The sequence below is a fragment of the Phycodurus eques genome, chromosome 18 (genome assembly GCF_024500275.1).
Source record: "Phycodurus eques isolate BA_2022a chromosome 18, UOR_Pequ_1.1, whole genome shotgun sequence".
NCBI classification, from domain to species: Eukaryota; Metazoa; Chordata; class Actinopteri; order Syngnathiformes; family Syngnathidae; genus Phycodurus; species Phycodurus eques.
In genome coordinates, this window is record NC_084542.1 from 904,135 (window position 1) to 928,251 (window position 24,117).

Below are 24,117 nucleotides of genomic sequence, written 5' to 3' on the forward strand. Positions count from 1 at the left end.
TCCCAACAGCGAAGCGTGGTGGTGGCGGCAGCATCATGCTGTGGGGGTGTTTTGCAACCGCAGGGACTGGACGACTGTCAGGTCCATTGCGGTTGCGTTTAGAGATTAGAATCCTCGACAAGATTTATGCACCTGATTTATAAGATACTAACTATCAGTCTCGGGATAAAAGAGCAGATGGAAAAGCGTCTCAGATAAACAGCAAAAGAATGCAGATTTCCTTCACCAACATTTTCCACAATTGAGTTTATTCATGACGTCGTCTCACGGTCACCTAAACCACATTCTAGATGCTGAGGACGTGTGTGTGTAAAATGAATGGATCAACAAAGCAATCATGACACAAAGTGTTTAACATTCATAGATGTGCATAAACTACATTTTGTGTTTTTTTTGTTTTTGTTTTTAATTAGCCTTGCCAACTTATTGAAATTACAATGACTGATTTGTACTTGACAGATAAAACAGTGATTGTGCAAAAATACTTCAGGGATATGAATTTATGGATTTTAAAGAATAAAAAAAAAATAAAAATAAAATCTGCGATACTCCTTTTCAGTACAGTTCCCCGTCGTCTTTTATGGGTGCACAGCAAGAGGAAAGCATGTCACTCGGACTTGCAACACAATAAACCTGCTTCGTCGAATGTCCATGACACGGATGCCTTTTCATCTTGCGTCCTCTAATAGTCACGCAAAACAAGTCAAGCACTTAAAATGCAGGCAGCTTCCAAGGCAACACGTGAACTGAAAAACGCATAGGCTTCTATTAGCCTCCTAATGAGTATTCCCACACCACAAAATGTCATAAACCAAACAGAACTACAAAATAGAAAAGACACAAAAAAAAATAACATTTGTAATCAAAGCAACTCTTGGGTCAAATACAAACAGCTTGTCTTATTTTTGCATCCAGGTGCACACATTGAAGAGTTGTTCTTTTCTATCAGGAACAAAAAGTATGTCTAAGAAACATCCATCTTTAAACCAAATACTGAATGAGGAATTCAACACAGTCTGCCAGGGACAATGCTGAGAGGAAAAAGGAGAGGCTGAATATAAATCCGTCGATATACGGGCGTACAACCTTTGCTTAACAGGGTTTCCGCACAAACGTCGTAGAACAGGTTGCGATCGTCCTCCACATTTCACGAATTCTGCACGCATTCATGTTGCCGAAAAGCAGCCTTGCTCCCCCCCCCCCACATTCTTTGAGGATGATTTCACCATGGGCTGCTAAAAGGGTACCAGAGAATGCTGAGGAATGAAAAAAAAAAAAAAAAAAAAAACTGGTCTGCCAAAAAGGCCCTGAGAGCAACATGTCAAATACACAAACCACCCTCACCGGCCTGCCGTCACACTTTGCTGCAAGAGGAGCAAAGCGCCATACTGAAGCCCAGAAGGATCTGGGACGCAGTGATGGTTTGGTCTGCAGTCACAGATTAAACTGTGAGCATGTGCAAGTATGTGTGTGTGTGTGTGTGTGTGTGTGTGTATATATATATATACATATACATGCACACACACATATACATATACATACACACACACACACACACACACACACACACAGATGATACCTACTTTCCTGCTGGACAAAGGCAGAGAACTACAGTGTGGCATGCAGGGCATACCGGCTTTGGACTGGACTGGGGTGTCAGTGTTGTGTTTCTGTTGGATGCCAGGAGTACATATCGAAATTTGTGATGGGGAATCTCATCACAAGGTCCCCTGTCGCTTCTGTTGCTGGACCCGGTTCAGCTCCAGCTGTTTTTTGCACTTCTGGTAGTATGTGGACAGACTCTCTCTCTCTTCCTGCAGTTTTTTGTGCTCCTGCACCAGACGGGACGTGTTCTGCTGGTCTTTCTCATCTTGGTCCAGTTCAGCAATGAGTTCCTTTCTTCACGGATGGGAAGGAAAATGTCGTGAGCTCTCTTAATTATAACTTTGTAGTAGTAGACCAGTACATTGTCACCTCGATTTACGAATTACCAAGTTTAGGAACAATCTGAAATTGTAGTTCACACAGTCTTTTTGATTTGTGAACAGTCCACGGCGTTGACACGAGGAAGGCCGTTGTGCTTTTTGCGCCATGTAACTAGCGTTGACTTTTTTTGCTCTATATTAGCAATAATCATAATCATAATAATACACGTAATTTGTATAACGCTTATCTCAACACCAGACATGCCGACCCCTATCCATCACCTCTCAGGAGCGTTCTGGATATTTTGCCAAAACAAACACGCCACCAGAAAAACTCACAACGCTTAGACTTTCTATGCTATCCTCTTTCTTTGAATCATTCGGAGTGACAAAATAGTGATCGCTTTTGTAAATTGCAGTTTTCATATACAGCGTGATTGTAAAGTAGCTCCCCCGTTCAAAATACTTAGAATTTATTGACATGTTGTAATATTTTTCCCCATTTATTTGTGCATGTCCCATGATTAGAGGAGCAAGTCTTTCAGTCCAACCCGACGACTTTGGAAGAAGTCGAAGGGCGAATACGAGGAGTTATGTCTTCCGTCCCACACGGCTTGAGAAACTGCCGGCTGATGTACTTAAAAATAGGGAGCTACTTTTCAATCCCCCTGTAGTCCGTGATATGTCTCGGCAATAAATTGATAAATATAGAAAAAGGTAGTGCCGGTTTCATTTACAGAATGACACAATACAAGAAATACCCGGTTATATGGTCCTTCAGCCAAGCTAAATTGCTTAAAAAAAACAAAAACAAAAACCCGACGTAAAATATGTAATTTATTGTGCTGATCTCAAAAGTCAAGCACTCTAGGAACACACAGGCTATAAAATACACTATTATTGTGTGTCAAAGGTATTCGCACACCTGCCTGGACTCGCATATGATTTGGAGTGACATCCCATTCTAAATCCATCTGCTCGAATACGACTTGGGTCTCCACTCTGCCGCTATAGCGGCTTCAACGCTTGCGGGATATGCCTTTCAACAAGGCTTGGGAGGAGTTGAGGGGAATTTTCAGGAGCAGATTTGTGAGGTCGGATGCGAAGGCCTGGCTCACCGTCCGCCCGAAATCGACCCAAAGGTGTTCTCTCGGGTTGAGGCCGAGACACCGGCGTGGGGCTAACAACCCTAGCTACTCGGTCGGACGGACATAGTGATAAATGTCGGCTCCAACGATACAAGGACGAGGCGATGGGAGATTACAAAGACATTGCCTGCGAGAAGCAATGATGAGAGGTTCAGCAGACTACTTCAAAACAAAACTATTGCATTTTTATATCCTTGCCTCATTGACTAGGGAGATCATTGCATCTTTCTGCAAGCATGGCTTTACTGTACTTACTTTCTCTGGATTAGCAGGGCAATCTCGGTTTGCACTTTCAGATATTCTTGCGCCATTTTGCAGTGTTGCTCAAAAACTGCCATGGACTCTTTCGAATTGGGGAATGGGGCAAGGGGCTGGAATAAGATGTGTATGCTGTCGTTAGAACTAATGCTGCCAGTATGTATATTGCGTATGCGTTTCTCATGATATGAAGTGTACCTGCAGCTGGTGATCCAAGGTGAGGTATGCCATGGGAATTGAATTGTCTGAGCCATTGGTGTCTATGAAAGGAAGAAGAAGTTGTCATGACTGCATTGGTACTGAATCGGAAGGAATCTGCTTGCTGCGCCACCACTATTAAAGGTGCCCTTCCATCAGAATCCATTTCCCCCCCCTACTGTTTTATGCATAATATAGGTCAAAATGTGTGTCTGACATGGTTTAAGGTTGACATCTATGCGGTTGGTCACTTGAAGGCAAAAGCCTACTAACTATATTCATGTATTCATATACCTGACCACTTCGCGGCTGTTACCCACCCGCATTTCCGGGTATTTCAGCTGCTGCGGAGCCATAAATTATACTCTATAAAAGTATACATACTGTATATTGTGTTTTACAACAACACGTTTTTTTGGGGGGTGATTTTTGACGTGGCTGTGGTGGCTGGAGCGACGAGGCTTGCAAATCATCGTAGCCGGCGAACACTTCCATTCACAGGGACGAGCTACGACCCTTGCATCTCGGCCGGTGTTCTTCACGTTCTATATTGGTGGGCCAGTGGTCCAGTGCTTCACAGTGATTTGTGCACACTTTGGGCACGGGTCTCGCTCACGCCGCGCCGGTCCTTGGTCCTCTTTGGCGGCGGCGAGGGCTTCCCCACAGGACGGAGAGAGAGCGCCGTGGTCACCACGGTGCCTGGCGGGAGGGCCCTTCTGGGCCACCACGGTCGCTTCTCCGCAGTGCAGTGGGAGTGCTCTCCTGCCGCCGCTGAAGGGGGACCGCTGAGGCGTCAGCCACCATGGTTGCATTGGCAGTCGCAAATGTAGTTAGGTGTTGTTTTAAGACACAACATACTTACAGACTGCATTTGAATGTGCGTTCCGAGTGTATAAACAACTCCCATGATGAAACTCGTGAGGGATTTGAGTCTGAACTAGGCATCGAAGGGTGACATCTATCTAGACTACCGGGTGCAGTGGTGTGGACCAATCAGAAACACGCTGTTTTGCATATTTAAATGAGAGGAGATGAGCGATTGAATCAGAGAAAAGTTTCAAATGCCAGACAGAATAGACAGACGTGAATAGCTTGAAAAAGGACATTTCCAGTCAAAATGATCATGCAAACCAGATAAAAGTACATCAATGATTGTCAACATAATAAAACAGGGATGGAAGGGAACCTTTCAAAAAAACTATTACATCACTGTGAGTTTGCCTTTCACATATACGTTTTTTTAAATTAACTGCTACCGCTGTAAAAAAAAGAAAAAAAAAGAAAAGAAATGAAAAAAAAAATACCTGCGGGGTCATCCGGAGAAAAGTAACCTCTGCTGTTTGCCTTTTCAGGCGTGGGCATCATCCTCAAACTGGGACTAGAAGCTCGGCTACTGCTCCTACTTCCCTGCAAGAGGACATTAACTATATCAATGATCTCCCCAAGGGCTGTGTAAAAACAGGACAAAAGAAAAGTTGCAACCACGATAAAACCATTTGAGATGGACTCAATACATTTGCCAAAGGAATGGAAATATCTGCTGCGGACAATGAGCCACCACATTACTTGTTTTCAGAGTGAGAGTGTAAAAGCAATCGCTGTCATATAACAACTGAAACAATCCATGAATAGCCACTACAGATACAAATATAAAGCACGACGACAAATGGGACAACCGTTCTATCTGTATTGAGTCTTCATTTTTGTTTTTTAAAAAGAAAAAAAGTGTATTATAGGGCAGTCTGTTGTCGCCGTCTCGAGGCATTTTTCAGAAAAGCCTATAACCCAAACACTGATCATCACCGACCATCTCTCTACATTGGCATATGCCCTTTTTAAATCAAAAGGATAACTGAAATCCCCCAAATGGCGCTGATCACATTTTGACATACCCTTGAATGTTTGGCCTGATAATACCGTATGCACACATGTTGACACATATACAAGTTTAAATGCTTTATTAGGTTGAAGAATAATGAGCGCCTTTGCATCGTCAATGAGTTTCTAAGCTCTAGAGAGACCGCTGCACATTTCACGAAGGGCTTCACTGACTTTCCTGAATACTGAGCCATGGAGAAAGCAAAAGAACTATCAAAGGACAAACGGTAGTTGCACTAAATCAGGAAAAGGACAAAAAAGGAGATCTACAGATTTGGAAAAGCCCATCGGTGGAGTTCAAAATCTATTACAGAAGTGGGAAATCAATAATGCTGTTGATACCATGTCAGAGTCATGTAGACAAAAAGGATTTCATCCACAACTACCGTGGGAAAAAAACAACTCCAAAAAAAAACTGAAATACAAATAAGTGGCTTAGCGTAATACGTTTTTTTTTTTTTTTTTTTTTTTTTTTTTCCGAAAGAATGGTACACATCAATGCAAATGCTGCTCGGGTATGTAAACGTATGCACACAACTGTATTAAATTGGCCTAGACAATTATCGAAGCATTTTTGTTCAAGGAGAGATTGCACCTTATGTTGGAGAAACCAGACCCAAGAAGAGATCCTCCTCCTTTCCATACATAAGTTTCACCGAGCCGTGATTGTTTGACTTACCTGGGTGGACTCTGTGCCAATGCCTGGCAAATCCTGCACAGAGCGGCGCCTCTGAGGCTCACACGTGGCTATGAACAGCAAAGGGAAAAATGACAAACTCAGAGACGTATTTATTGTTTAAAGGGATTTTTTTTCTGAACACACTGGATTTGGCGGGATTTATTTCTTTTTTTTTTTAACCACTCGGTATTGGGAGGGAGTGGGAGTGAGTGGAATTTATTATTATTATTTTTTTTAATTTATTTTTTAAACAGTTGGTATTGGGAGGGAGTGGGGGTAAACATCCACTCCCACGTCAGGCTTTAATCCTTAATACTATTTCAGGGAGATGTCGTGTTTCAACTGAATGTAAAATTGAAAATTCTATTCAGTGCAAAATATCCTATAATTTCATAAAATGTCAACTGACACATTTAGTCACTGTACTGAATTTGTCTCAAGAACCCAAACAGGACAGATACAGTATCAGAGCTGTCTAAGTCCTAAATCCATCTTTCACCTTACATTATTTACATTCCTCTCAAAAATGAGAGGTAACAGACAAAGTCAATGAGTGTAAAGAGTTGGGTGTTCCGATCACAATTGTTTTGTCTTAAGTGCCACATAAAAGCAAGGACAAGATACAATGCGAAGCACAAACATAAGCTTGTTGCCCATGATCTCCTGCCGCCAAGCCATGACAAAAAAAGGCAAGCCACGAGTTAAGCGTGATCTGCGTTTATCAACCTCATTTCATCAATTCAAAATGACAGACGATAGGACATGAGAAAGCTCCAATCCTAACTCATGTTCTATTTTTTTCTAAAAGCAATAAAAGGGAGCTGTGTTTGCAACTCCGAGACAAGCTCCTAAAGATCTTTTTTTTTTTTTTTTTTTTTTAACTACCCTTTAACTCTGTAATAATGAACCCTTTTCACATTACGTAGCTGATATGCGAAGGAGAGACACACAGGAGAGGAATGAGTCAGAACATAGCAACCCGAGATCTCGACCAAAACCAGCACAACCCAATCAAGCAGGAGGCCCAGCTGTCCAGCTATACCTGTGACGACGATCTTGGGAACATCCAGAATGGTGCCAAATGATGCCGTTTTACGATGGCCTCGTTTATACTGCGGGCGTGCTGCAAAAACATATACACATGCATACAGCTGCACACACAACAAGCGTGCCGACTACGAATGACTCGAAGCCGACAAATGAACTGGAAAGGCAGGCCAAGACGCATGCAGTTCGCTTTGTGCAACAGCAACATGCATCCCATTCATTCCAGATGCAGCGTCTGTCAACATTTACAGCTACATATTTTCTGCCTTATACAGATCTGTCATTTTGGATTCTAATCAGTCAAACAACGCATAGCAAACACTCCTCTCGGTATTCAGAGATACCAATATTACTGATGAAGCCTAAATAATAAAAAAATAATAAATAAGCCTAAATAATAAATACAAAAAAACCTTATTGCGGAGGTAAAGTCTGGTGGTCAAAACTTCCTGTTATATTGTAAATGTTCATATCTTTATCTGAAATATGCTAAGTACTACTTATTTATTTCTATAAAAATCTATTATGGAATGGACTGTCATACTTAATAATTATACTTGATTATTATAATGAAATTATATATTATAATAATTATTAATTATATCGTGTCTATTAGAATAATTATAATTAATTATAATTTATTTCTACTTATTTATTTCCATAATTCCATTCAAAAAGTTTAACTTTCATAAATTACAGATTCAGGGCCCACAATTTAAGCAATTTCAAGTATTTGTTTATTTTTTTACATAATTTGGACAGCCAGCCCATAAAACCCCCCTAAAAATTAGAATACTGTGAAGAAATCATTTACTTCTCAGTTTCCGCAGAAAAAAAAGAAAGAAATTAGGGTCACATTACATCAATCAAAATATGGTACTTTCAAAACGATACGTTAATCTTCAATACTTGGTTGGGAATCCCTTTGCTTTAATCACTGCCTGGGAGTTATGGAAGCCCAGATTTCCTTGATGCTTGCTGTCAGTTCTTCTTTGGTTTTGGGTCTGGTGCCCCTCATTTTCCTCTTGATAATACCCCATACATTCTCAATGGAGTTTAGATCCAGCGAGATGGCTGGCCAGTCAAGCACTGTGATGGCATGGGCATCAAACCAGGTTTTGGTGCTTCTGGCGGTGTGGGCAGGGGCCAGGTCCTACCGGAAGATGAGATCCTCAGCAGAAGGAATCATAAAACATTCTGGTAGACTGTTGCGGTTACCTTGGATTTAAGAAAGCAGAGTTTACCTTGCACCCCAAATCATGACTGACTGTGGATATTTCACAATGGACCTCAAGCAGCTTGAGGTCTGTTCTTCACCCGTCTTCCTCCATACCATTGGACCATGATTCCCGAATGAAAGGCACACTACTTTCATCGGAAAAGAGGACCTTGGACCACCGGCCAACATTCCAGTTGTTCTTCTCCTTGGCCCAGTTGAGATGTTTCCTACTAAGTGGCTTGACCCGAGGAACCCAACAGTTGTAGCTCATCTCCCGGATGCGTCTGAATGTGTGTTTTGGACATACTTGGCAAATAAAGATGATTCTGATTCTGATTCTGATGTGGTGGTTTCTGAATCTGTGACTCCCACCTCATTCCACTCTTTCTGGATCTCTGCTAGATTCTTGAATCTTCTCTGTTTGCTAATCCGCTGAAGCCCACGGTCATCTCTTTTGCTGGTGCATCTTCCAATAGACTTTCCATTGATATGCTTGAACAAAGCCCTCTGTGAACCGCCAGCCTCCTGAGCTAGGAACATTTGTGGCTTACCCATCCAATGGAGGGTATCAATGATGGTCTTCTGGCCAATTGTCAAATCTGCAGTCATCCCCTTATTGAACAAAACTGAGACAATTGAACCAAACTGAAGCAATTTAATGACACCTGGGGAAACCTGTGCAGGTGCTTTGAGTTTAGTAGATGAGTAGTGTGTGACAGTTTAAAACATTTATGGCCTGCAAAATTTGGGCTTATTTCTTCACAGTATTCATAATGTTTTTAAATTCCTGATTTTGTGGGTTTTATGAGCTGGAAGCCAAAATTATGTAAAAATAAACACTTTTAGTTTAACGTTTTCAATAGAATTATGGAAATAAATGAACTTTTCCATGATATTAAACTTTTTTGGAAAGGGTGTGTATAGACTGCGGTCAGGACAGCATCCAGTCAAGGAGATGATGTCTGGCCGCCCAGCATTGTTCATGCTGGAAGCCTTGAAGAGCTGTGGAGGCCAATTCAGAAAAGAAGCCAATCAATTCTCAAGACATTGAATCGATCACAACTGGACTGTTATGTTTGTCCAGTTGCGATAGATTCAGTGCCTGGAGAATGCAACGCATGGATGACTGAGAATATTCAGAGGCAAAAAGTCTATAACACAGCATTCATGTCCAAAGGTGGATCTTTTATTTTGATGTTGGCAGATGGTGCTGGTGCATCCGCAAGGTTGCTTCTTTTAAAAAAAAATAAAATAAATAAAAATACAATTTTAAAATGCCGTTGTGCTTTATAGGAACAACCTTGTTGCGGCTGGCTTGACTTCGACTTTTTGACTGTTGGCAAAGGTTGATTACATGATGGTTTGAACTCAATCTTGCTAGAATATTGCCAAAACCATCATGTAATCAACCCATAGTTTTGCTAGCGTTTGTAGCATACAGGGGCAGGCCAATATCCTGATTTGCGGGTTTGGTCATGTGACATTTGCGAGGGCACGTGTGACGTTAATTTCAGTTGACAGCAGAGGGCGATATTGCCGCCTCCTGGAATAGGTGAAAATTGATTAATGTATCTATTTCTTATTCCAAACAAGCAATATTAATCAGACTACCATGTTGAGACTAGTGGGGGGCATATACAGCATATTCTTGCCCCCAGATTTTTCCCCTTTCCTTCCCCCTTAAACTGTCGACTATTACCTGGTGGTACAAATCCCATCTTGGGCTCGAGCTCTGAAAGGTCAGCACTCATTCGTTTATTATCAGTGGATGTCAAGCCCTGTGTTCGAGCTGGCAGACTCTCAAAACTACCTCCTCTGGAAAGAGGCAGCGTCCTCAAAGGGTCTCCCTGAAAGACCAAAATTAGAGTCACTTAATCGACACCAGCTTGTTGCAAGCATGCATTTTTTTTGTCCTTAAATCAAAATGAAGACAAATATAACTTTACCTTCGGCTTGAAGTGAGGCGCAAACTGGGGTGTGATCTTAATAGTGTCGTTGCTACCTTGAGAATCACTGTGCTCAATGTTTGCATCACTTTTGTTGCCAGTGCTGTCCACATACGAACCTGTTCCCCAAAGAAAAATAAGAAAACAATTTCAACAAATTACCCCCAATCTTATGTCTGCCAACATCTGTGTGATGCTGCCACCACTATGCTTCACCATGGGTAAGGTGTTTATTATTATATACTTTTTTTTTTTTTTTTTTTTTTTTTACAACAAACGTACTTTTTTGTTGTCAAAAAGTCACCAAACCATGTTACATTATACCACAGTATTTTGGGAGACGTGATACATTTGAAAGTGGTACACACGTGTGTAATTCAAGAGCAGAGTGTAGAGCAGAACGCGAGCTGCGTAAGGCAACCGCCTGTTTTTGACTGCAGTCACTGGAAGACTGGCAAATGTGCTTCATGAACAATGCTACGTTTGGGCTTAAAGCCTTGCAAGCCGTCATCGTCAATGTCGTCGTGATTTTGTACGAATTTTATAGGGGTGGGACTCTCTTGACGCCTCAAGACTTTATTCCATTATGATTCAGAGGACTATATTTGAATTCCATTCAACTACCGATTATTGATGCATCTTGAATTAATTTTCAATAAAATTCTTACCATTTATTTTTTACATTTTTTTAATTCATTTAATTCTTGACCATTTACTACCATTGTCTGGTTCATATCCTGCGCGACTTTTTTAATTTTTTTCCTCATTTACCAATGAGGCGACAGTATCACATCACAGCACAATAGCAAGTTAACCAAGATGGCGGCGTCCCGTTCTACTGATAGCCATTCACTCAATGACCCTCCTTCCCCTACCGACGGGGGCAGCTCAAATGAGTTTATCCAAGAAGTATCACGTAAGTGATATTGCTATAATGTTCGTGACTGACTGAAGTGTTTCAGGGCTCAAGAGTGCGACTGATTTGGTCGCACATGCGCCCTAATTTCTGAATGGTGCGGCAAGAAAAGCAATAAGGCACATTCGTTTGCGGAAGATAAATAAATCTCCCGACTTTGAAAGCAGACAAACATGAAACCTATTGTGGTCTCTGAACCAATCAGATAGAGTGAAGGGCGGGACCCACCTCCCACCTCCCGATTGGCCTGTGTGTGCATGCACTACGTACTTGAACTAAGTTTTCTGACAACCAGCCAGCGAGCTGTACAATGACAGAAAGTTTAGTGGCATAAATGGAATTAGTTCCAAAGCTTAATGTCACTGTGACAAAGTGGGAAGATATTGGATTCAAGCCAGATGAACGCATCAATCTCGCTAACACCAACGAGGTGGCATGTCAAATTTGTATGAGCTCGCATCAAACTGTCAAGTGTTATGGCACAATCTGTAAGATAGAACGTGACAGATGATGCCGAAATTGTTATACAGGTCTTCTTTTCCCTTTGGCTTGTCCCGTTAGGGGTTCCCACAGCGTGTCATCCTTTTTCATGTCAGCCTATCTCCTGCATTCTCCTCTCCAACACCAACTGCCCTCATGTCTTCCCTCACGACATCCTTCAACCTTCTCTTTGGTCTTCCTCTCGCTCTCTTGCCTGGCAGCTCCATCCCCATCACCCTTCTACCAATATACTCGCTCTCTCTCCTCGGGACGTGGCCGAACCATCGAAGGATGCTCTAACTTTGTCTCCAAAACATCCAACCTCGGCCGTCCCTCTGATGAGCTCATTTCTAATTCGATCCAACCCGGTCACTCTAGAGCGAACCTCAACATCTTCATGTCCGCCACCTCCAGCTCTGCTTCCTGTCGTCTCTTCAGTGCCACTGTCTCTAATCCGTCCATCATGGCTGGCCTCACCACTGTTTTATAAACTTTGCCCTTCATCCTAGCAGAGACTCTTCTGTCACATAACACACCTGAGACCTTCCTCCACCCATTCAAACCTGCTTGGACCCGTTTCTTCACTTCCTGACCACACTCCCCATTGCTCTGGATGGTTGACCCTAAGTATTTCAAGTCCTCCACCCTTGCTATCTCTTCTCCCTGTAGCCTCACTCTTCCCGCTCCACCCCTCTCATTCATGCACATATGTTCTGTCTTACTTCGGCTAATCTTCATTCCTCTTCTTTCCAGTGCATGCCTCCACCTTTTTAACTGTTCCTCCAACTGCTCCCTGCTTTCACTGCATTTTTTTGATTAGTTAAGCAAGGCCTTACAATGCCGCCGAAGCGCTGTGCCCCTGCGAAAGCTTCCTCCGGGGCGGAAGCAAACATCTGCAAAACTGCTTCAATAATCTTCAATAAGGAACCGAAACATGGTTTATGGTTCGAGGTGTCGAGTTTAGCAATCGTGTTGACGGCGTTATGTCTTTGTACAGGGGAATTTTGAAGCAAAAGAAAAAACAAAGACAACAACTGCCCATCATCATGTTTTTCCTCCAAGGTAAAAACCGCAGCTACACCGTCAGCGCCTCCAGCAGAAGAGTCTCCGAGTCAAGTGAGAGCCTCTCCTCCGCCACCAACACAAGCCTCTTCTCTTCGCCTCTCTCAGAATGTGTTGATGAATGTTAATTACTGTATAAGGTTTTAGAATTAAAGATGTAAGTAAAGATGTGTATTGTAATCTTTGTCTCAAATATGTAAAGTATAAATACTGTTTACATATTTTAAGCATTCTGGTACACACATACACATCCACGAAAATTTCTGGGGGGTTCGTCCCCGGGGTCTCCTCCCGGTGGGACGTGCCGGGATCACCTCACCAACCTGCCAGGACCTCAACCTACGTCCTGGGGGCCATTTGTGGGCCATTCCCCATTTTTGTGCGGCCAGCATTTTCTCTATGTAATCTTTGACATAGTTTTGTACTTCTCTGACAGCAGTGGTGTCCTACCTACGGCCCAGGGCACATTTGCAGCCTGTCCTCCCATTTTGTGTGGCCGGACCTTTTTCCAACATTTGCATGGGTCATACTTTTGCACTTGTCCTACAGCGTGGTGTCCAAACTACAGCCCGGGGGCCATTTGCAGCCCTTACTTAATCGTGCCAATATCCCAACCTGCCAGGACCTCCAACTGACAGTACCCCAACAGGGCCGGGGTTCAAGGGCCCGATTATAGCAGTTCGCAGCTCTAGTTATAAATGTGACTTCATTGCCAGTACATTGCCTGTTAAGGCATTAACGACCGTTAACCCTGCCATTGCCCACGTGAGCAATGAAGTTCCCCAGCAGAACATGCAGGGGTGCTCTCCTTAACCCCCTCCAAGGACACCAAAAAAGGTGGGTACCGCTGTATGGTGCGCAGAGGCACAAATAACAGTCAGGACCCGTCCCCCCATCTGAAGGCGGAGTGAGGCTACCCTATCACCCCAGTGGGTGAACCCTAACATACTGAGCCGTGGGGCAATAAGAATGCCTACGCCTGATCAGTGCTTCCTACCGGGGGCAATTCCAGAGTCCAACCTGTCTCAAGAAGTCTGGCATCGGAGCCCAGGCTCTGTGGAGGTGAGCCTGACTATATCAAGTTGGAATTTCTCAACCTGCCGCACCAGCTCAGGCTCTTACCCTGCCCGTTAAAGAGGTGACGTTCCACATCCATAGAGATAGCTTCTGGAGCCGGGGATCAGACCACCAAGGTCCCCGCTTTCGCCCACCGCCCAGCTGACATTGCACCAGAGCTCCTTGGCCCCTCCCACAGGTTGTGAGCCTGTTTTGCTACCGTTTATCTTTCTTTACTCGCATAGCACAGGAATAAAGGAATAACGCCCCCGAAAATATTCGGCACGCCCCTCCGTCACTGTCCATTTTTAAAACTCGTCTTGAAATCCATTTTTCTTCTTTGGTTTTCAACTCAGCATGTGACTGCACTGTTTGAGTGTTTTATTGTTTTTTGACATTGCTATTAATCTATTGTTGAATTGTTTTTACTTTTGTATAATGTATAGCACTGTGTGCAGCTGTGGTTGTTTCTATAAATGAAGGTGATCTTACTTTTTTTTCCATTTATGTCGTGTAGCTCCTGTTGTGGTTCTGTTTATCCACTTTAGTTACATATTTTCGTTACATTTTCACATCGCTGTTGAGTCGTCGTACGTAGATTCCTGTGAGTAGTTGACGTTACTGCTCATGTTATGTCCCTCATTTGAATAAAACCTTGTTTGTTTGCGCTGATGTGCTTCTCTGCTTTGGGGTCTATTTCATGTGCTCCTTTATAACATGTTCAGTAGGCTACTTGTCACTTGCAATACCGTTTATATTACATTTTAAGTTACATAGTATTGTGTAAAAAAGAAAAAGAAAAAACTTGTCAACTGTTTGCCATGTCAAAGCCCTATTACTTGCACATGTATTACTGTCCAGCAGGTGCTGAATTTTGCACATGACACTTTAGTCGTTCTGCCAACAATACATTATTTCATAATCTATTACTGATTGATTCAAAATAATTTACACATGCATTGTATTTCAGAAGCGATGATTTCTCCCACTCCTGGTTTTTAAAGGGCAATAAATAATACATCTGGCAAAATGAAAAATGTGGTCTATCTGGCATCACACAATTTTGAAGGTGATTCGTGTACCCGTGCTAGTTGCAGAGTTGCTCTGTCCATCATCTGAATATTGATATGAAGTTTGCAGAGGCTCTTCAGATCCTGGAAAGTACTGCAAACAGACAGAAGCAAGAATAATTACAGCATAATGCTTATTTTTCTGATTATTCATTTAAGGTAATTGTATATGTTGGAAGGCATTGCTTGTACACTGTGAGAGTTGACCGAAGCGATCTCAAACGTCTTGGGTTGATATCTTCCTCTCAAAGTTTCTTGAAAATTTAAAATTAAACTGCAAAGTAGCACATTGCAATGAACGGGCCCTCGCAACCCCCCGCCAAACAAGGGGTGCCAGACATAGGGATCGACATGAGTATACAGTGACAACAAACAGTACCGTGAAAAAGATTTTGTCCCGTGATTGGAAAAAAGGCCCCCAATTAGAACCTGAGCGGTATTTTGTTATTGGACTTCTGTGCTCGTCACAGACTATCCATGACAAACGCCATGCTCTAACATACGGCTGGCTGTCCATACGTGCACTTGGGACCAGGACATTCTGTTGAATTAGATTTTTATGCGGTTTAAAACCAAAATTGGCATGCTGAGTCCAAAATTGCAGTCAGGTTTTTCTAGCACATCAAGTTTTTTCTCCGCAGCTTACCCTCCAGATAAACAAAACTCCACTGATTAGCTGTAGTAAGACCTGCCAGTGAAATACGATTGGACTCATCCACAGCGACGTGGCAACTTGTTGGTGCAGTCACAATTGAGACAGTGCGGTGAGAGGTGTGTGCAGCTCCCAATAGGTCAGTCCTATCAATATCTGCAAACTTATTTGTGATGGCGTTTCTCTACCTTGTAACCATAGGCATACCGTTGTAAGATCTATTTCGTTTTATGCTGTTTTTTTTTTTTTTTTTTTTTTTTTTTTTTTTTAAGTTTTCAAAGCTTATTGCTTATTGTTTTATTTACATAGGTATACATTTACTTTGTTCCACTTTGTTCAAAAACTTGACGTGATAGGGAAAAACTGAGATCAGTTTTGGATTCCGTACCCACAAATTAGTTAAAGCCTGTCAGATCTAACTCAACAAAAATTGTGTTCCCCTTATCGGTGGCGACTTTAATATAGTATTTAATCCAACCATAGACCGCTCAAAACTTAAAAAAACTCCAATCACATTCTTCCCAAGTTTTAGATGACTATCTGCATGATTTCGGACTCGCCGACATATGGAGAATTAAACCCCCCCCCCCCCCCCAAAAGAAATAATAATAATATTTCATCCAAAATGGGAATACACTTTTCTCCAGTTTCCATGTCCCTCTCTAGAATTGACTACTTTCCACAAATAACAACATTTTCCAAAATACATCCAAGAATAATTAGCGATCATAGTCCAATTTTTCTCTGCCTCAAACTTGATTCAAACATGATACCTTCTCCAACCTGGCGCTTTAACACTTCTCTACTCAAAGATCCAGAGTTTGATACATTTTGTAAGGAAGGAATGGGAAGGTTTTCTAGATATGAATAATTCTATATCCCCATCCTGACATTAGGAATCAGGAAAAGCTGTAATCAGAGGCAAAATCATTTCATACTCTTCCTACAAGAAAAACAAGAAAACAAATTTGAAAATGAATTGGAGGTGACACTCAAACAACTCTCAGACGAATCTGCAATGAATCCGACAGACCTACTTAGGAACCAAACTTTATAATGCTAAACAACAACTTGATTGCTTATTATCAAAAAGAAGGGAGTTCCTACTACAACATCTTAGATACAATAATTTCGCGCACAATAATCCCTCCACCCATTTTCTATCGCTTATCCGAGGTCGGGTGGCGGGGGCAGTAGCTTTAGCGGGGATGCAAAGACTTCCCTCTCCCCAGCCACTTCATCCAGCTCTTCCGGGGGGATCCCGAGGAGTTCCCAGGCCAGCCGAAGGATGTAGTCTCTCCAGCGTGTCCTGGGTCGTCCCCGGGGTCTCCTCCCGGTGGGACGTGCCCGGAACACCTCACCAGGGAGGCGTCCGGGAGGCATCCGAATCAGGTGCACCAGCCACCTCATCTGGCTACTCTCGATGTGAAGGAGCAGCGGCTCTACTCTGAGATCCTCCCGGCTGACCGAGCTTCTCACCTATCTCTAAGGGAGAGCCCGGACACCCTGCGGAGGAAACTCATTTCGGCCGCTTGTATCCGGGATCTTGACCCACAGCTCGTGACCATAGGTGAGGGTAGGAACGTAGATCGACCGGTAAATCGAGAGCTTCGCCTTAGCTTCTTCTTTACCACTGCAGAAGCTGCACCGATCCGCCTGTCGATCTCCCGTTCCGTTCTTCCCTCACTCGTGAACAAGACCCCAAGATACTTGAACTCCTCCACTTGGGGCAGGATCTCATCCCCGACCTGGGGAGGGCACGCCACCCTCTTCCAACTGAGGGCCATGGTCTCAGATTTGGAGGGGCTAATTCTCATCCCTGTCGCTTCACACTCGGCTGCGAACTGCTCCAGTGAGAGTTGGAGATCACGGCTTGACGAAGCCAACAGAACCACATCATCTGCAAAAAGCAGAGATGCAATACTGAGGCCACCAAACCAGACCCCCCCCTGCGCCTAGAAATTCTGTCCATAAAAGTTATGAACAGAATCGGTGACGAAGGGCAGCCTTGGCGGAGTCCAACCCCCACCGGAAACGAGTCCAACTTACTGCCGGATATGAGGACCAAACTCTGACTCAGGTCGTACAGGGACCGAACAGCCCGTATCAGGGCTCTCGGTAACCCATACTCCCGAAGACCCCCCACAGGACCCCCGAGGGACACGGCTGAACGCCTTCTCCAAGTCCACAAAACACATGTAGACTGGTTGGGTGAACTCCCATGCACCCTCGAGGACCCTGCGCCAAGGGTGTAGAGCTGGTCCGCTGGTCCACTGTTCCACGGCCAGGACGAAAACCACACTGCTCCTCCTGAATCTGAGATTCAACTTCCCGGCGGACCCTCCTCTCCAGCACCCCTAAATAGACCTTACCAGCGAGGCTGAGGAGTGTGATCTCCCTGTAGTTGGAACACACCCTCCGGTCCCCCTTCTTAAAAAGGGGGACCACCACTCGGGTCTGCCAATCCAGAGGTACTGTCCCCGATTTTGACGCGATGTTGCAGAGGCGTGTTAACCAGGACAGCCCGACAACATCCAGAGCCTTGAGAAACTCCGGGCGAACCTCATCCACCCCCGGGACCTTGCCACCGAGGAGCTTTTTAACCACCTCGGTGACCTCAACCCCAGAGATAGGAGAGCCCGCCTCAGAGAACCCATATTCTGCTCCCTCATGGGAAGGTGTCAGCAGCGCCCCATCCCCACTATACACAGTGTTGATGGTGCACTGCTTCCCCCTCCTGAGACGCCGGATGGTGGACCAGAATTTATTCGAAGCTGTCCGGAAGTCTTTCTCCATGGCCTCACCAAACTCCTCCCATGCCCGAGTTTTTGCTTCAGTGACCACCAAAGCTGCATTCCGCTTGGAACACCGGTAGCCATCAGCTGCCTCAGGAGTCCCACAGGCCAAAAAGGCCCGATAGGACTCCTCCTTCAGCTTGACGTCATCCCTCACCGTTGTCGTCCACCAACGGATTCGGGGATTGCCGCCACAACAGGCACCAACCACCTTAAGGCCACCGCTCAGGTCGGCCGCCTCAGCAATGGAGGCACGGAACATGGTACACTCGGACTCGATGTCCTCCACCTCCCCCGGAACATGAGCAAGGTTCTGTCGGAGGTGGATGTTGAAACTCCTTCTGACAGGGGGATTCCGCCAGACGTTCCCAGCAGACCCTCACAATACGTTTGGGCCCGCCACGTCGGACCGGCATCTTCCCTCACCATCTGAGGCAACTCACCACCAGGTGGTGATCAGTTGACCGCTCCGGCCCTCTCTTCATCCGTGTGTCCAAGACATGCTTGTCGATGACACGACCACAAAGTCGATCATCAAACTGCGACCTTGGGTGTCCTGGTGCCAAGTGCACCTGTGGACACCCTTATGCTTGAACATGGTGTTCGTTATGGACAATCCGTGATGAGCACAGAAGTCCAACAACAGAAACACCGCTCGGGTTCTGATCAGGGGGGCCGTTCCTGCCAATCACGCCCTTCCAGGTCTCACTGTCATTGCCCACGCGAGCATTGAAGTCGCCCAGCAGAATGATGGAGTCCCCAGCGGGAGCGCTCTCCAGCACCCCCTCCAAGGACTCCAAAAAGGGTGGGTACTCTGAACTGCTGTTTGGTGCATAGGCACAAACAACAGTCAGGACCCGTCCCCCAACCCTCTCGTCCACCGGGTTGAACCCCAACGTACAGGCGCCGAGCCAGGGAGCAATAAGTATACCCACACCTGCTCGGCGCCTCTCACCGTGGGCAACTCCAGAGTGGAAGAGAGTCCAACCCCTCTCGAGAGGACTGGTACCAGAGCCCAAGCTGTGCGTGGAGGCGAGTCCGACTATATCTAGTCGGAACTTCTCGACCTCACACACCAGCTCGGGCTCCTTCCCTGCCAGAGAGGTGCCATTCTACGTCCCTAGAGCCAGCTTCTGTAGCCGGGGATCGGATCGCCAAAGTCCCCGCCTTCGGCCACCGCCCAGCTCGCACTGCACCCGACCCCTATGCCCCCTCCCACAGGTGGTGAGCCCATGGGAAGGGGGGCCCACGTTACCCTTTCGGGCTGTGCCCGGCCACCAGGCGCTCGCCTCCGAGCCCCACCTCCAGGCCAGGCTCCAAGGGGGGCCCTGGTGACCCGAGTCCGGGCAAGGGAAACCTGAGTCCATTTTTTGTCGTCATCATAAGGGGTCTTTGAGCCATGCTTTGTACTCATTGTACTGAAAACGCTCCAGACACTTATTTGCATGCTTTTTGGCATTGTGCACCCGTACAGCACTTCTGGTCACAAGTTGCATAGAAACTTTCCTCAATTTTGAACTGTAGCATTCCGATTTCTCCTAATCTTTGTCTGCTTGGTGATTTAAAAGTTATAGATCTTTCAAATAAACATGCTCAACCAATACTTGTAATTCTATCGCTAAAAAAAAAAAATGATTAAACTGGAAACATAAACAAGCTATCAACATTAGCCAATGGCAAAACCTTGTTAGAGTATAAAACACTGGCACCAGGTGTGGTGGGGTGGGCGCCGGGCCGAGTGCTGACGCATCTTTACTGGTCCCCCCCCCCCCCCATCCCCTTTCATCACTGATCTGCCGGTCCCTCCAGTTTTCATGCATCATACACCGTCTGTGACGGAGGGGCAGGGTCGGGCTGGGGAGGACACTTGGCCAGTTGCCCCAGCACTCCGGCCTGCTCTCTGGCCGCCATGCTTCACTCCAGCACAATTTTAATGCACTACATACATTCACATATCCTTTGGGGAGCTGGTCGGCCTGGGTGGGGGTGACTGTGGCGGGTCATTATTGCGCTGTGACCGTCTCGCCTCACCCCCACCAGTTTCTCCAATTTTAATGCACTACACCCCACCACACACAATCACGGTACAGGGATAATGGTTGCCAGTCGGGCACCTGGTAACCATAGTAATAAGGTGGGTGGTGGGTTTTCCTATTTCTCTTGGTTGGATTCTTAGGGCCTGTCCACCCTCCCCCGGGTTGCCTCTTTGCTAATGACGGGCGGTTAACTTGGGCTCGCTTTGGCGTGCTATGACCTATTTTTGGGTGGCTGCTGGCTCCTGCGTGGGGCCCTGTTGGTGTGGCTGAGAGGCCCCCATGCTCTGCGGGGGTGTTGGGGGCGTGGGGGGCAGTGGTCTGGTACCCGTGCCACTCCCCTTGGGACTGCTCACAAAGAGCGCTTACCTTGGGCTCGCTTTGGCGTGCTATGACCGTTTTATTTTGGGTGGCTGCTAGCTCCTGCGTTGGGTCCTGTTGGTGGCTGAGGCCCCATGCTCTCCGGGGGTAAAGGGGGTGGTGGGGGCGGTGGTCCAGTGTCCTTGCTACTCCCCTTGGGACTGGTTGGGGCGCTTCTGTCGGGCTCAAGACCTCCCTGGATCCTGGGTGGTCGGTGGCCTCCCCCTGGTTGGGTACCCTGCTGGTCGGGCTCGCTGACTCGGCCCCCGTCACCACCTTCCTCGATGTGCCGGCTCATCAACTCCTTACACCAGTTGACTAACATGCATGTGATATGGTGTTCATTCACTAATAAGTTGAATGGAAAAAGTAAACAAATGATTTGAAATCTGCCAGCACAGGCCACCCCCTCCAGAGTTCCTGGTAGCCAAGCATTCCTGCTAGAAGATGGGGAAATCAAGCTACCAGGTTAACCGGGGAAGTTCCTGCGGTGGAAAAGCCCCTTATGACTACTTATTCAGGAGGTGACAAAAGAACAACATCCACACATAGAACTGCAGGCCTCACTCACTTAAGGTCATGCCAACAGTGTCATAGTCTGGGGCTGCTTGCTCCTTCAGAAGCTGGTTGACTTGCTGTGATCAATGGATCAATGAAAAAGTCTGCAGGCCATTAGTTTGTGCCCTCAAGCTCAAGCGCTCTTGGGCTATACAGCAGGACAATGAGCCAAAACATAACAGCAAGGATACATCTAAATGTCTTAAAACAAAAACAAAACGAAGGCTTTGGAGAAGCAAAACAACGAAATGTTTCCTGTAGTTGCATATCAGACCTGCACAACTGTCAGGAGGAACTTTGGATCATCATCTTTTCAAAACTGTTGCATTCTAGCATTATTCTTGGAAAGACTGTTGTCAATCGCTCTCTCGGTTATGCCACAGCATCTCTATCAGGTTGAGGTCAGAACTCTGACTGAACCATTCCAGAAGATTGGTTCCATTATTATTATTAATCTGTTGAAGCCAGTCAGCATTTATTTGTGCTCGGCATGTTTCACATTAGCAACGTTTCTTGAGAATAGAAAACTCAAAACCTGTGTGTTGTTTTGGGGCAGGGCAACTCTAACCAACACTGCCAATTTTTTCATACTGATTGGACTTTAGGTTGCCTGACTCATGATTACGATGAGTTCTTAGAGATGTCTTGAGCCTAGGGGTTCAGTTACCTTTTCCATCATGCACTGTGAATGTGTCCATGGTGTGTCTCACCAAAAAAAAAAAAAAAAAAAAACGTAATTGTGTGGTGTTAGGGACAGCATGGAGTTTGCATATTCTCCTTGTGCCTGCGTGGGTTTTCTCTGGGTACTCCAGTTTCCCTCCACATTTCAAAAACATGCATGCTAAGTTAATTGAGGACACTAAATTGTCTGGAAGTGTGAATGTGTGTGCGGATGGTTGTTTGTCTATATGTGCCCGGTGTAGCCCGCCTCTCGCCCAAGTCAGCTGAGATAGGCTCCAGTACACCCGTGACCGTAGTGAGGATAAGGGGTTCAGAAAATAGATGGATGGATAGTGTGGTATTGGTTTAAGCAGACTGTGTTTGTCTACTGTTGTGACCAAGATGAACACATTTTATGAAAACCTTCAGAAATCCAGGTAATTTCAAAGGGTAACATACGTTTTATAGCAACTGTACATAGAGCTACGGACTAGTGGTTTGTAAGTCGAGTCAATTTGTGAGCAAGAAAATAAATAAATACATAACACCGAACCAGAATTTTTGCATTCAAATGAAAACGTGTCAATGTACTTTTTTTTATTCTGACAAGCCCTGCAATGCTTCTGTTTACTTTCGCCGCCATTTTGACTTACTGCGCATCGCTTCTGCGCATGTATGCGTTGGCTTCACCGAGAAAAAAACGTGATCTCCGCTGAAGGAGGCTCAGGCACGGATACCATGGAAGCGTCACCCCCCCTCCCCCCATAACATGAGCATAGTTATCTTTTGATAAAAATCTACATAAAATATACCATAACGAAAAAGTAAAAACATATTTTCTGACAATTGTGCAAAATTATTGAAACTGTAAACAGGTACGGAAAAGCATTGTGGTCTCGATTATTCGGAAATGGATACAATACTTATGGACCTATTATATTTGACTTTACATTTTTTATAAATTTACACAAATGTCTAAAAATATGTTTTTACTTTGTCATTATGGGATATTTTATGTAGATTTTTTTTTTTTAAAGAAATCTATACTCAGTTCAGCTTTAGAATTCGTCCGTAACATAGCAAAATGTGGAAAACGTGAAGGGGTGTGAATACTTTCTGGTGCCACTGTATATACAGTACTGTACTATCTGCTCAAGATGACAACTTTAAATAGTGACAGCTTTTCATGGTACTTTCCTTAATGTAAATAAGAACTTATAACTTCAGGCATCTACAGCATCAAGTAGAATCAATTATGTCTCACCAAACGTCATAGTTGCACACAATAGCTTTATAAGCTGGTGCATAGGTTTCACCCAAATCCATCCAGTAGTTCCTGAGAAATAGAGCTACTAGTGAAATCCCGTAATTCTATTACAAAGTTCCCGTTACCATAGGAACCAATGCTCACATTTTCAAATTGTATAGATTTTTTTCAAAAGTACATTATGGGTTCATCTATTAATTTCCAAATTTGTCCAACTTCGCTTCATTATATTCATTTTGGGGAAAAAAAGACCATCCCATGAAAAATTTTGATGAACATTTTTGTCTACGTATGCTAATTAGAGCCTTTAAATGAGCATCTTTATAAGAAATGACTGTAGAGATATTTTGAGAAATAATGAAGTTACACAGTTTTACTCCTATTTGAAGGCGTTTTTTGATCGGAATTTTGAGAGACGATTTAAACAAAAAAGCATTTCCCAAAAACAATTCCCCCCCCCCCCCCCCACACACACACACACACACAAACAGCTCAATTTCTCCACAACCCATTATCCGATTTTTAGAAATCTTGCTGCGTTGTACTCAGGTTGAAGTGGCCATTCCAACCAGACTTGGCATTTTCACAGATTTTCATTTTTTGGGAATCTTGTCATGTTGATAAATCTGTGTTAAACAAAAAATCTAACTTTATTAATTCACAACAGAGACTGCATTTCTGGAACCCTGAACAGGATAAGCGGTTCGGAAAATGGGTGGAAACTTTGTGACAGATTACCCGCATGAGATGAGTCATGATTTTCACAATCTCCTCCATGGAAGGCCGCTGAGAGGGATCTTTGGACCAGCAGCGGGTCATCAAATTCTCAATAGGCTTGGGTAAATTTTTTATCAAAGGTGGTCTTGTGCCTGAAAAAGAACACACACAATGCCAAGAAAAACATTGGTAT

The 24,117-nt window shown here is 44.6% G+C and overlaps 1 protein-coding gene across 5 annotated transcripts in view; it reads right to left on the reverse strand.

Annotated features, from left to right (window-relative positions):
* Nucleotides 1–240: 240 nt before the first annotated feature.
* The window catches only part of map3k7 (mitogen-activated protein kinase kinase kinase 7), a 52,888-nt gene continuing 29,011 nt past the window's right edge, over nucleotides 241–24,117 (reverse strand). For 3 of the 5 annotated variants that reach the window (XM_061703999.1, XM_061704000.1, XM_061703998.1), the window contains 10 exons: nucleotides 23,946–24,076; nucleotides 14,895–14,976; nucleotides 10,299–10,417; nucleotides 10,052–10,199; nucleotides 7,129–7,209; nucleotides 6,087–6,154; nucleotides 4,834–4,936; nucleotides 3,530–3,591; nucleotides 3,329–3,444; nucleotides 241–1,899 (listed from right to left, as the gene is read on the reverse strand). In XM_061703999.1, the coding sequence (XP_061559983.1) occupies nucleotides 1,719–1,899; nucleotides 3,329–3,444; nucleotides 3,530–3,591; nucleotides 4,834–4,936; nucleotides 6,087–6,154; nucleotides 7,129–7,209; nucleotides 10,052–10,199; nucleotides 10,299–10,417; nucleotides 14,895–14,976; nucleotides 23,946–24,076 (1,091 nt within the window). In that variant the 3' untranslated portion in view covers nucleotides 241–1,718. Of the gene's footprint in view, nucleotides 1,900–3,328; nucleotides 3,445–3,529; nucleotides 3,592–4,833; nucleotides 4,937–6,086; nucleotides 6,155–7,128; nucleotides 7,323–10,051; nucleotides 10,200–10,298; nucleotides 10,418–14,894; nucleotides 14,977–23,945; nucleotides 24,077–24,117 lie in introns of those variants that run through there. The other 2 variants (XM_061704001.1, XR_009770281.1) reach the window with 2 other exon arrangements.